Source organism: Emys orbicularis, chromosome 7, assembly GCF_028017835.1.
Source record: "Emys orbicularis isolate rEmyOrb1 chromosome 7, rEmyOrb1.hap1, whole genome shotgun sequence".
Lineage (NCBI taxonomy): Eukaryota > Metazoa > Chordata > Testudines > Emydidae > Emys > Emys orbicularis.
In genome coordinates, this window is record NC_088689.1 from 116,361,746 (window position 1) to 116,375,292 (window position 13,547).

A 13,547-nucleotide genomic window follows, 5' to 3' on the forward strand; every position below is an offset into this window, starting at 1 on the left:
CAATCTCACTAATAAGGAATAACTTTAAAAATGTGTGTAGTCATTTGTATTACAGTACACCACGGCCAAACACTGCTCCAGAATTTGCAAGCATCACCTGCAAGGACAGATTGACCAATATGGACAGCTGTTGTCAACTCCTTCCTCATAAACAAATGAGTTTATTTTCCTGAAGACAAGTCGTGTTTAATACAACACAACACAGGGGACTGCTCTGCAAGGAAACACTCTTGCACAGAGCATAAGGAAACAACTTACTTGCAAATGAAGCCTCCACTTTCACATTTTCTCCTTGCATCTGTGTTCTCTGGGAAGAGCAGCTCTGGCCTATGAAGAACATCTACCAGCACTGACAATTCAGCCTGCACTAGGGGGCGTAAGCGATCTTCCAATGCGGATACTATATCCTAGGAAACAACAACATTCAGGTTTTGTCAATCCCAAGCAATATCTTTGGGGACCATATTTTATAAAGTTTATGAATGGTTTATGTATCACTGCGTGCCAGGGACTGTATACAACTCCAGAGGGAAGGAGTATCACAGCTCCTCCAAGAACCAAAAACAGTGTGGGGGGGTGGGGGTGGGGGGGGAGAGAGGGGGAGATGCAGTGATTAAAGTGAGTCACTTAGGGTACATCTTCACTACCCGCCGGATCGGCGGGTAGTAATCGATCTATCGGGGATCGATTTATCGCATCTCATCTAGACGTGATAAATCAATCCCCGAACGCACTCCCCATCGACTCCGCAACTCCACCAGAGCGAGAGGCGGTAGCGGAGTCGACAGGGGAGCCGCAACTGTCGATCCCGCGCCATGAGGACCCGAGGTAAATCGATCTAAGATACGTCGACTTCAGCTACGTTATTCACGTAGCTGAAGTTGCGTATCTTAGATCGATCCCCCCCTCCCCCAGTGTAGACCAGCCCTTAGGTTGTAAACATCTCCAGGAGAGACATCAGCCCCAGGAAGGCTTGCATATACTGGTTCAAACTACGTTCCCAGAGACCAATACATAAAGAAATGGCTTTGGATATAAAAAAGGCTGGGCTTAAAGGGACTCAGGGCCTTCATTCGGATGCAGCAAATGGACAGAACCTTCTGTCCAAGAGGAACCCCAATCCTTGAAGAAGGGTTGGAAAGATTTCAGCCTATTAGGGTCTCAGTAAGACTGATGAGTGACTCCTGGAATGTTTAGTGTATGTTTAAATCTGTTTATTGTTTTTACTCTGTTTTCTCTGTAATGCTTTTTTCTGTAAGAATAAAGCTTAGAGAGGGTAATATAGTAACTTGTAACCTGACAGCAATATGCTGTGCATCGCCCTCTGACAGAAAACAACACACAAGTGCTTGCTATTACAATGTGATATCCCCCAACAAGCCAGTCTGTCTAAGGCAAGGGACGGTGGTACCTTCAAACCCTGGCCCAAAGAAAGTGGGTCAAGGATCCCTACTCAGAGGCAGGTGATGGCTGGAGACCGTGAAATCTGACCGCGCACTCCTGGAGTGGACCATGGGGGGGGGGGGAGATACAGGTGCAATTTCCATGAAACTGTCACAACTGTATCCTAGAAAACAACATTCAGAAGTTATACTCAAATCTGAAATATTTTGACAGACTAGTGAAGACGTACGTCCCTGTTTAAAAACCCCACCAGATTACTAAACATTAGCATTTGCCTAACAAGATCCCCATTTGATTGGCCACTGAATGTTACAACTAGTGCCATCATTTTCAGCGACTCCTGAGATTGCTTGGTATTTTCCCATTTCTGTTGGTGGCTCTTGCCTATAAGGAGTAAAAAGCCAATGAAAATGCAGATTCTCTGTTATACTGCAAATTTCTGCAATAATGATCAGAAAACACTACGCTTCATAATTATTTGGACCAACAAATTAATACAACTGGTTGAAATCAGGCAAAAAAAAAAATAATTTTTCCCCCTTTTCATCCATTCTTACAAATGAATATTCTGCAGAAAATATATTCTAGAGAGATTCACCCCAATCTCATTGAGCAGAAGTTACAGAACTGCAGAAAAAGTTACTGAGAGGATGTTTAGTCAAATTGACATGCCTAAGTGGACAGAAAACAGATGAACAGTAGGGGACTACAGGAATTAGACTACCTTTATTGGACAGTATTGACTTAGATCCAATTTAGGCACAAGCAATTTAAATCAAGACTGCACTCCAGGAAAACATTTTCCCCCACAGAACCAATCTTTACAGATAAAGATATAATCTAAAGCACTGAATTTTATTCAGTATAAAAAGTAAAGTGCCTTATTACTGAATATTTAATCATCCTCAGGTCTTGATATTAGTACCGAATAAAGACGTAATTAATGTATTTCCAGTATAAACCCTGACCTGACCTGGTCTGCCAGCATCACAAGTAGTCAGAGTGTATTGTTTAAATTTTCTTTTGAGTAGAAATCAGTATGAAATTGTACAAGTAGTACCGCTTCAGACAGATTATTTTGTTCATCTGAGGAAGCAACAACTTTGGGGTCATTAAGAGTCAATCTATCAAACAAACAGTAACCTTTACAACAATTCCCAGACTGTGGTCTATGGAGCCTTTTATCACATTAAATGTTTCGATAACCAAGTAGTGAAGTACTGGAGGGACTTGGAAGTATGCAACAAATTAGAGGATCCCTCTCTCTCTCAAGGAGCAGTTGAAATGAAACCACTGGTACTGGCAGAATGAAAATGTTGGGAGAACCACAGAACTGGACAAACGTGTTTTGAAGTAACTTCTTCTCCAAGGGCCATAAAACTTCCACAAGCTTTAGCTGTGCATGCAGGGTCGCCCAGAGAGAGGGACAAGTGGGGCAATTTGCCCCAGGCCCCGGGCCCCGCGAGCCCTGGCCTGGGTCTTCGGCGGCATTTCAGCAGCATGGGGGCCCTTCAGCGGCAGGTCCTTCAGTGCTGCCGAAGACCCGGAGCGACTGAAGGGCCCCCCGCCGCCAAAATGCCGCCGAAGACCCGGACCGCCGCCGGGTGAGTACAAGCACCGCAGCTCCCCCGCTTTGCCCCAGGCCCCCTGAATCCTCTGGGCGACCCTGTGTGCATGTTCCATTACCTGTTTCAATAAATGGTTTACATTTGATTTTACATACAGTATTACATTAGCTTTGGCTGTGGTTATCACATGTGGCATTTTTACTTTGACTCAGAACTCCCAAACTGAAGTAGTAAGTTTGCCTTTTTGTGCCGACATGCAAATATGTGGCTACTAAGATGGCAGAAGTAAGTTGTTAATGCAGCACTCTGTATTCACCTGCAATCTTTCAATGATGTTTCGATAGTCTCTGGAAGCAGCTAGCACTGAGTCTCTACGGGCAGCATTCCTTGCAGTCATTCTCCAGTTCATTGCAGTTTTCTGTACTATGTTGTGTGATTTTAGGAAGAGGTTGTTGACCTGGCTGTCCAAATCCACAGGTATTGCAATTGCTCGACTTTTCGCTTCAACAGACAAAAGGTAATAAGAATGGACTCCTTTAGCCCCTACATGCAATCAATAAAGGAACAAGGGGGGATCCCAAGCTGTGCTTCTTTCATACTCTTTTCTGTATATTTTAAATACATTTTGTATGATGCTGTTTTCAATCCACAGTGTAATGAATCTGATGCCCTTGGGGCAGACATAATACCTTAAGTTTAATACAGCCTTTTTCATACTCAAAGCTTTTTCCTAACTTCACAATGTATGAGCAAGACCATGCCCTCACATACATCTTCATAACTCCCATTAAGGTTAATAGGATGTGCACATCCATCTTATGGAACAATTTGGCCCTATGTCTTATGTCCACAAGGCTTACTGTCCTTGCAACCAATATGCAGCAACTTCTGGGAAGGAACGCGGCAGCCATCTAACAGCACAAATCAGCAGTTCATTGTTTAAAATTGGAGTATGACAGTCATATTCAACAGAAACCACAGAGTGAATTTAGGTCAGTAAAAACCCATCGTTTCAGATGCCAAGATGTACTTTCAGAACTTCTGCCCCTAGTTAATCAAACAGTTTACAGTTTCACCGCACATTTACATGGAAAACATTTGTTGTGCAACCACCGAACAGACTTTAGCTACGAAGGACATGCTCGATTTGCTCCATGCCTTAGCTCTGAGTTAGCTACATCCCACCATCGGCTGGAAGTAGAATACATCTTGCTTTTGGGATATAAGGGTGAAACATTGGACGGAAGTATTTTGTGCATGTTAAATCTATCTTCTTACCTACATCAGAGAGCACCCTAATGCAGCTCTCCACCGACGCTTTTTGGCTTGGCATTAGCCAGTTGCAGTGGTATACCCTGAACACTCCTTGCAACAGTTGTACAAACACAGGCTGGCGAGTCTAGAACACATGAAAAGAACCAGATCAAAAACATCATCTCATGTTTGAGATTAGGTTGTCTGCTACTTCGATACTACATCAGCCATTATTCTTTGCAGACTGACAGCATGTTACCAGTCCACATCCACTTGTAAGGCAACATTTATATTCTGGGCACCACGTCGACTACACAAGCAGCAGTTTAACAGAAGAGGGACTATCAGGGCAGATAGGGAAGTGTCAACTAGACGGCTCCTAGGGCATGAAGTCCCACTAAATGCACTATCACTAAGCATAGGAAATAGGCAGTAATCTTTAGTTTGTATGAGGGAGGGTTTTCAGCAGCCTAAAATACAGAGATTGCTCATTTGGGATTGACCAGAGGGTGGCTCGGCACTCAATAGGAAAATGGGGCTTTGCTCTTGCTAAACTACAACTCAGCTCCATAATTATCAACTGGTCCTTTTCTGAAGTTTGTTGGCTTCTAATTTACAGATACGGGTTTTGAACAGCTGTAATTTTGAACATGGGTCACAGTTCGTTTATAAATGCTGCAGCTGCCATGGATGAGTCAAAAAAGTCAACTATATGGCCCTTTGCAAGATTTTCCACTATAGATAAGCCAACATCCCCACCTCAAAGAGGCAAAATACTCACACATGAGTACTCTGCTATCTCTGCAAATACATCCAAACAGTTTCAAAACCAAATCACTGTTTTGCTTTATGTAAGCAGTTTTTAAGTGTATTTATTTTTTTTAAATTGTGGATTGACAGTATTTTTTTTAAACTGTCCTGACAAACTTGTTTCAACACTAAAAAGCCTGCCTATAGTGAGAGGCAACACCCATGTGTCTGTTTCTATTCGGTACATAATGCTTAGTTTAAGTCAACCACACCTCAGTGCAAAACCCACAGTTTTAGGAACTACTGGAAAATACCTCTGTTAGTCTTGTCAAGACTGATGTCTGTTATAAGAAAAAAAAAGCTGGAATTAGAGAAAAGGAAATATTTTTTCCTTAATATTTTCCCCTCAAATTGTGAAATAACTCCATGTGTTGGCAAAGGGGAACAGAGTTTACTTAGAGTAGCACAATAGCAAATGCCCATCAGCCTTTCCAGCAACACAGCCAAATGTCAAAATATTGCAGACGCTGGTCTAAATACATTGAAACTACCTATGTTTCTGGACTCTAGCCACTCACACATTCCTTATAGAACATGTTTAAAGATTTAGCGGTCTGAAAACTTCAGCGATGTTCCACTTGCTTAAATGAGGTCAATAAATCAAAACCACTCTAAACTTTGTAAAATAAGGTTTGGGTCAGTAGTGCCCATAGGAGGGAAGAAAGCCAAGATAAATACAGTGAAGAGGCAGTTATTTGGGAAGTTTTTGTTTGGAAAGGAATCTGTACATTACCCTAAGATTAACGGGTGACTTGATTAGTCTGTAAGGACCTAGATGGGGAACAAATATTTGATAATGGACTCTTCAGTCTCACAGAGAAAGATGCAAGATGGCTACAAGTTGATGCTAGAGAAATTCAGACTGGAAAAAAAGACAAAAATTTTAACTGAGAGAGTTATTAACCATTGGAACAATTTACCAAGAGGCATGGTAGATTCACCACCACTGGCAATTTTAAAATCACAATTGGATGTTTTTCTAAAAGATAGAGTCTAGGACAGGGGGCGGCAACCTTTCAGAAGTGGTGTGCTGAATCTTCATTTATTCACTCTGATTTTAACGTTTTTAGAAGGTCTCTTTCTCTACGTCTATAATATATAACTAAACTATTGTTGTCTGTAAAGTAAATAAGGTTTTTAAAATGTTTAAGAAGCTTCATTTAAAATTAAATTAAAATGCAGAGCCCCCCAGACCGGTGACCAGGACCCGGGCAGTGTGAGTGCCACTGAAATCAGCTCGCGTGCCATAGGTTGCCTACCCATGGTCTACGAGTTTTAGGGGGAGGGAAGTTCTATGGGCTGTGTTACACAGCAGGTCAGTCTAGATGATCACAATGGTCCCTTTTGGCATTGGAATCTATTAATCTAATTTTGTATTATGTACATGGTCACACAAGGCAGGGACCTGCCCCAGGGGAAGTACAATGTAAGTCATGACACAGGAGGAGAGGACATCAGGGAAGGAGTGGGCTGAAGTTTACACAGTGCAAGTGTAGGAGAAAGCATGGAGACATTAGGGGGAGAACACAGAACAGAGTGGAGAAGCAAGGCAAGGCATATGGGCCTCAGAGGGGTAGCGGTGGGAGATTAGATGTAGGAAGCCACAGAGTTCTGTAGAGCACTGAAAGTGAAGACAAAACCTGAGTTTGATGCAAGAGATGTAAAGGCAGTGAAGAGGTAGCAGTGTGTGTTTGGGGGGGACAGGGGGAGGAGGGGTGCACATGCCATCAGAGACTTGAATCATTTTCACAGCAGCAATTTGCATAGGCTGGAGGGGTGCAAAGCAGGAATTAGGTCAGCCAAAGAGAGGCTACAAGTTACTTAAGGTGGAAGAGTCTGAGGATATGGACAAGGGTTTCAACAGACGGAACAGATAGATAGTGGAGATGAGGCAGAGGAAGAAAGAAGATCTGGCAACAGAGTGGATGTGAGGGGCTGAGGAGAGAGGAGTCTAGGACAACCCAGAGGATTGTGGAACCATCACCCCCATGATGGAGAAGGGAGGATGAAATGAGATGCTTTGTCTCGCTATGTTTAGACAGACTTTGAGATGCTGGAAGGAGAACTGCAGATGCATGAATTAGCAGATAGGTAAAGTCTTGAGGTAAAGAAGTAGATTTAAAAGTTGCTGGCACAGAGAGGGCAATTACAGGCATGACAAGCACTGAGGTCACACAGTGATAAGGTACAGAAGGAACTGAAGACAGGACAAAGGACAGAGCCATTCAGGACAGGGTAAATTAGTCATGACTTTTATTTTGCACAATACGTTTTGACAAATTTGCATGCAAACTGGTATTAAACTAACAACTTTCACTTCAAAGTCACACGAGAAGCAGATAAAACAGTATTAGGCAGTGAACATTAGCGTTTACAGCTGATTACTCAATCCTGTGCTTATGCGGGTTAAGGTTCAGGCCCCTAATCAGGCCACTTACAGTGCAGATAGCTGCCACAGTTACCTCATAGGCAATACACACAGATGGCAAGTTCGCCCTATCTGAACTGATCCTTCAAGCCCTTTAACTCATGAGAGTATCCTCAGTATGACTACTTACTTGCCTGAATAAGGATTGCTTGCCTCAGTAAGCATTACAGGAGCAAGTCCATTGTTTAATATAGACTCAGGTCCACAACTGGTCTTTCTTCCAGACTCAAGGAGGGCAGGCTCCCTCCTAATGAGAGAAATGTGGATAGAGCTGATCTAACCCAGAAGTGTGTGAGGGCTACTGCTCAGGGAAAAGGGGGAACCAATTGAACTGCTCAAAATTTTAATTCTTTACCGATTGCAAGGTCAGGCTGCGGGCTGTTTTACATAAACTTTCCTTGGAGTGGGACATGCTATAGCAAGCCAGTTAGTACACCACAATGGTTAGTATAAGTTCCCTGAAGAGGGGCTGAAAAGGCAAATTCCCAGATGCCCTTTATTGCCACAGTTGGAAATCAGCTGCTTCTTAACCTGCTGCCAGTTGTGTTCAATTACACACAATTGTTTTTCCTGCTTACCTGAGTTTGCACCAGGTTTCAATGAAAATCATATCCAAGCTCCTGACGACACATTCAGACCCCTGACCATCCCTCCCACACGTACCCAAAAGGCTATTTAAAACTTTCATAAAGAATGATTATTATTTAAGAGGCTGCCTCCACTATCACGGTGTCACTGCAGCAGTGATCCAGGTATTATCCTGGCAGGCGTCTTGGCACTGCTGTTAGTGCTGTTGTCATGCTACTTTTGCCTCGTGTCCTGTAAGGAAGAGACTGGGAGAACCTGGGAATGGAAGAGGAGAACAGCCGTCTCCTTTTCACTTTACAAAGGCATTGAGTCTCATGCTCCAACTTTCCCCAAGTCCACACAGGTCCAGAGATTTAATCGGGATGACAAAAGAAAAGAGGTGGCAGCATTTTTAAAATGTGTGATTCGTTTTAGAGAAATGAAACCAAAGTGTCCTTAAAATGCAGTTTGTCTGAAGCAAGGTTTGAATCCAACTGGCCCATGATGCTGGCTTTTATCATCCATCTATTAAAGTTTCAGACATGCACCTTTGTGCTTTCTCCCATAAACACCTACAAAGCCTCCTCATTGTACCTTTCAACGCCCTTCTCAGAACTCTTTTACTGTGATGCTTGCAAAATACTAGACAATGGTTAGGGTGCTGTTGTGTTGAGACCACGGGCTATCATCTGACCAATGCTATCTGATTGTTCCCTTGTACTATGTCTTTCTCCATCTGTTGTCTCATCTCATTCCAGAAGACTGGAAAAGGGCAAATATAGTGCCCATCTATAAAAAGGGAAATAAAAACAACCCAGGAAACTACAGACCAGTTAGTTTAACTTCTGTGCCAGGGAAGATAATGGAGCAAGTAATTAAGGAAATCATCTGCAAACACTTGGAAGGTGGTAAGGTGATAGGGAACAGCCAGCATGGATTTGTAAAGAACAAACCATGTCAAACCAATCTGATAGCTTTCTTCGATAGGATAACGAGTCTTGTGGATAAGGGAGAAGCTGTGGATGTGGTATACCTAGACTTTAGTAAGGCATTTGATACGGTCTCGCATGATATTCTTATCGATAAACTAGGCAAATACAATTTAGATGGGGCTACTATAAGGTGGGTGCATAACTGGCTGGATAACCGTACTCAGAGAGTTGTTATTAATGGTTCCCAATCCTGCTGGAAAGGCATAACGCGTGGGGTTCCGCAGGGGTCTGTTTTGGGACCGGCTCTGTTCAATATCTTCATCAACGACTTAGATATTGGCATAGAAAGTACGCTTATTAAGTTTGCGGATGATACCAAACTGGGAGGGATTGCAACTGCTTTGGAGGACAGGGTCATAATTCAAAATGTTCTGGACAAATTGGAGAAATGGTCTGAGTTAAACAGGATGAAGTTTAACAAAGACAAATGCAAAGTGCTCCACTTAGGAAGAAAAAATCAGTTTCACACATACAGAATGGGAAGAGACTGTCTAGGAAGGAGTACGGCAGAAAGGGATCTAGGGGTTATAGTGGACCACAAGCTAAATATGAGTCAACAGTGTGATGCTGTTGCAAAAAAAGCAAACATGATTCTGGGATGTATTAACAGGTGTGTTGTGAGCAAGACACGAGAAGTCATTCTTCCGCTCTACTCTGCTCTGGTTAGGCCTCAGCTGGAGTATTGTGTCCAGTTTTGGGCACCGCATTTCAAGAAAGATGTGGAGAAATTGGAAAGGGTCCAGAGAAGAGCAACAAGAATGATTAAAGGTCTTGAGAACATGACCTATGAAGGAAAGCTGAAAGAATTGGGTTTGTTTAGTTTGGAAAAGAGAAGACTGAGAGGGGACATGATAGCAGTTTTCAGGTATCTAAAAGGGTGTCATAAGGAGGAGGGAGAAAACTTGTTCACCTTAGCCTCTAAGGATAGAACAAGAAGCAATGGGCTTAAACTGCAGCAAGGGAGGTCTAGGTTGGACATTAGGAAAAAGTTCCTAACTGTCAGGGTGGTTAAACACTGGAATAAATTGCCTAGGGAGGTTGTGGAATCTCCATCTCTGGAGATATTTAAGAGTAGGTTAGATAAATGTCTATCAGGGATGGTCTAGACAGTATTTGGTCCTGCCATGCGGGCAGGGGACTGGACTCGATGACCTCTCGAGGTCCCTTCCAGTCCTAGAATCTATGAATCTTATACTTAGTAGTATATGCAGTAGGTGTCTTCATGAACCAACCCCCAACCCCCGCCACCATCTCTCTACTTGCAGCGTAGCTACACTCTGCCAGAGCCACAGCAATGCTGTTTATCATTTCCCTTAAGAAAGCCGAACTTGGAGAGACAGGAACAGCACTGAGCACCAATACCATCCAGTTAGTGTCATTTTACAATTAAGTTTCTATAGAACCTGTTGAAAAGAATTCTGTACATGTAATAGAGCACAGAGTCCCTTCTACAGGAAAGGGAGTGTTCAACTGTAATGTACCAGGAGGAAATATTTATACTTCTGTGCTATTTTGAATATTTATTCTCTCTCTCTTACCCTCCCCCCCAACCTCCCACCTCTGACTTGTTTCTTTTTATCCTGTCGGATTACTGTGGTTTCATGAATAAAGCAGCTTATTTCCTTAACCTGTTGTACTGTCTCCTACCTGCAGAGTGGTGCTCTGATCAGAGAATGGGGAGCTGAAGAAGGTGGTGACTATACTCATCACGATTTCTGTGACATATTTCTCCAGGATGGAGTCAGCGTGCTTTCGGTCACTGGTGTTGTTACATGTCTACAAAATAATTATTTCTTTTAGAACACATCTTAAACTGATAAATATGAACATTTAATTGCTGTGATTTGGAGCATTAGTTCTGAATGGACTATCCGCCACAGTATTCTGTGTAAACCAAAATTACTCATATAGCTAGGGCACACAAAGCCAAAAGCCTTATACCGTCATTTTTAATGTGCATCATATAGTATATATAGGAGAGGAAAAATTGGATACCTCAGAGCAAAGAATGCAGTATTATAGGTAGGAATGAGATGCAATGTTTTTCTATGGGGAACTACTTGGTATCCCAGGCACAAAGCCATTTGGAAAAATAAATGCCAAGTGCAGGAAAATTGCTCTAAACCTGCTAAAATATATCAAATACAGTTGGGGAAGGATCCACATGACCTGGCCAGAGTGAACAAGCCAGTGGCAGAATAGAAAAAGACATACAATGCAGAAACAAGGGATTTTGTTTGTTTGTTTTATTTTAAGGGGGGGGGGGGGGAAAGAAGAAGATCAACATGTTCCATGGAACATAACTAAAAGTCCACAATCACCTAAATGGAAAAGCAGGCAAATATAAATTTGAAATGAGAGGAGCCAGTAAAGAGCTTCCTGACTTGTGCTTTAAGATACACTGTTCCAAACCTCTGCTAATGCTCACCACAACTACGTCCGTTTGCTCTTTTAGATTTAGGTATAGGTACAGAAATCCTTACCCGACAGATGTCAACCAGGAAGTTCTCAAACAGTTTCCACATGTGATTACTGGTGTAAATCTCTTTCATTTCCACTTCTGTGTCCACATAGCAATGATTTAGGAAGTTGATATAGGCAATTTTAACCTACAAATGGAGAAATCAAAATGGTTAATTAAAAAAAAAAAAAAAAAAAACTAAATGGGCATTTTTAGTCAATGCAAGGTCATCACATTAAAACTGCTTTAAAAATTTGTAGCTGAATTTACAGAAACTATTATTTTCATTTAAATATTGGTGAAATCCAATCCCATAAATAGCAAGACATCTGCAATGAAAAGGAAAAAGCCAGAAATACTGCAGCCACAATTCAGCATAATGTTAATAATTTGCACTTCTATTCAAGATTGGCAATGTACCTTACATATATCAATGTGCTCAGCCTCAAACACTCCTGGGGAGTAACCATCCCCATTTTAAAAATGAGGATTGGGGGGGGGGGGGAATTTACACACACACACACACACACACACACACACACACACACACACACACACACACACACACACACACACTTCTCCCAGCTCATAGAAGATGAAGATTAAGATTAATGGAGATATCCTATCTCCTAGAACTGGAAGAGACCTTGAAAGGTCATCGAGTCCAGCCCCCTGCCTTCACTAGCAGGACCAAGTACTGGTTTTAGCCCCAGATCCCTAAGTGGCCCCCTCAAGGATTGAACTCACAACCCTGGGTCTAGCAGGCCAATGCTCAAACCACTGAGCTATCCCTCCCCCCCAATCCTCCTCCCCATAGTCTTGTTGCTTACCCACAGGCCATTCTTTCCAGGCCAAAACAGGCCATTCTTTCCAGGCCAAAACAGAGTGATTAAAAACAAACCTCACTCCACTAACTTTAATACATTACACATGCAGGTAGGCAATGTTTAATATCAGACCTCACCTCAGGTATGCAATCCTCATGAGTTACTACTCTAACAATGTCATCTAATGGGAGGAGGGAGTTGCACTTGATTTCTGTGTAGACATTTTTGCCCTCTGTGCATACAGCAAGCAGTTCTACTAAATGGATATGGTACATCAGAGGGCTGTTTTCATCCATCCTGTCCCGCTCTGATCTCATCATTTGGACCAAGGTCTGGAAAGATGCTCTGTCGTTGTAGAACACAAGGACGTCTTCTCCCGCATTGACTAGCTATAAAAAAAGAACAGCTTTCTTTTGGGTTCCATTCTGTTATGTCTCCACTTAAGAGATTCTACCAGAATCAGACCATTTCTAGTACACACACATGCATGCGTACCTTCCACTTACCCAGCCCTTTTCTTCAGAGGACCTCAAACCTCATCCTCTAAACATTTCACTAACAGGCTGAAGGGTCCCCCCTTTAATCTAAAGCTATATATTATCTGTGTACTGGAATGTTACGCCCTTTTGCAATTACTTGTGAGTTCAATAAAACTGCAGCCCGCCAGATCCATCTGAGGCTCTGTACCTTGCACTCTCTTTCCATAGTTATAAATGATCTCTCTGAAGTATGACATCTTCCCCTAGTCCTCTGTTCTAAGTATGTTATGCCCTAGAACTCTATCACTTTTAAAATCTTTAACATCAATGTCAGTTCAACTGGCTCCTCATCAGTTAGATAAAAGTTCTTTCAAGAAGCTTCTGACTTTTCTGTAGTTATGTCATGAAGATTGCCTCAGCTGATCTGTCTGTAGCGTTAGCTTGGGGCACATGATTCTGTTCAGAGCAAAGTCCTTCGAGACCTCTGGGTGGTAGGACCTCAAGGCTGGGTAATTCCCCATTCCTTACACAATGATTTTCAACAAGCAGATAGAGGCATAATTAAGTCCCACGAGGCAGACTTCATCAACTTTACATTACTTCAGGAGGAGGGGGGAGGCACATTTTCAGAACAGCTCAGCACTCCACCAGCCTCTATCGAGAACAGTAGGATGGATAGCAACCGAAAAGAAAGGGAGCTGCTGAGCACTGTTAAAAATCTGCCCTACAGATTTCAGACACATCCAGGCATCTATCA

General features: G+C 42.5%; 1 protein-coding gene across 1 annotated transcript in view; it reads right to left on the bottom strand.

The window, feature by feature from the left end:
- The window catches only part of ITPR1 (inositol 1,4,5-trisphosphate receptor type 1), a 249,083-nt gene that overhangs the window by 102,191 nt on the left and 133,345 nt on the right, over positions 1 to 13,547 (bottom strand). Inside the window, exons 32-37 of the mRNA XM_065407748.1 lie at positions 12,449 to 12,700; positions 11,507 to 11,632; positions 10,671 to 10,799; positions 4,251 to 4,371; positions 3,289 to 3,473; positions 259 to 407 (exon numbers count right to left, since the gene is read on the bottom strand). Of these exons, the coding sequence (XP_065263820.1) occupies positions 259 to 407; positions 3,289 to 3,473; positions 4,251 to 4,371; positions 10,671 to 10,799; positions 11,507 to 11,632; positions 12,449 to 12,700 (962 nt within the window). The remainder of the gene's footprint in view (positions 1 to 258; positions 408 to 3,288; positions 3,474 to 4,250; positions 4,372 to 10,670; positions 10,800 to 11,506; positions 11,633 to 12,448; positions 12,701 to 13,547) is intronic.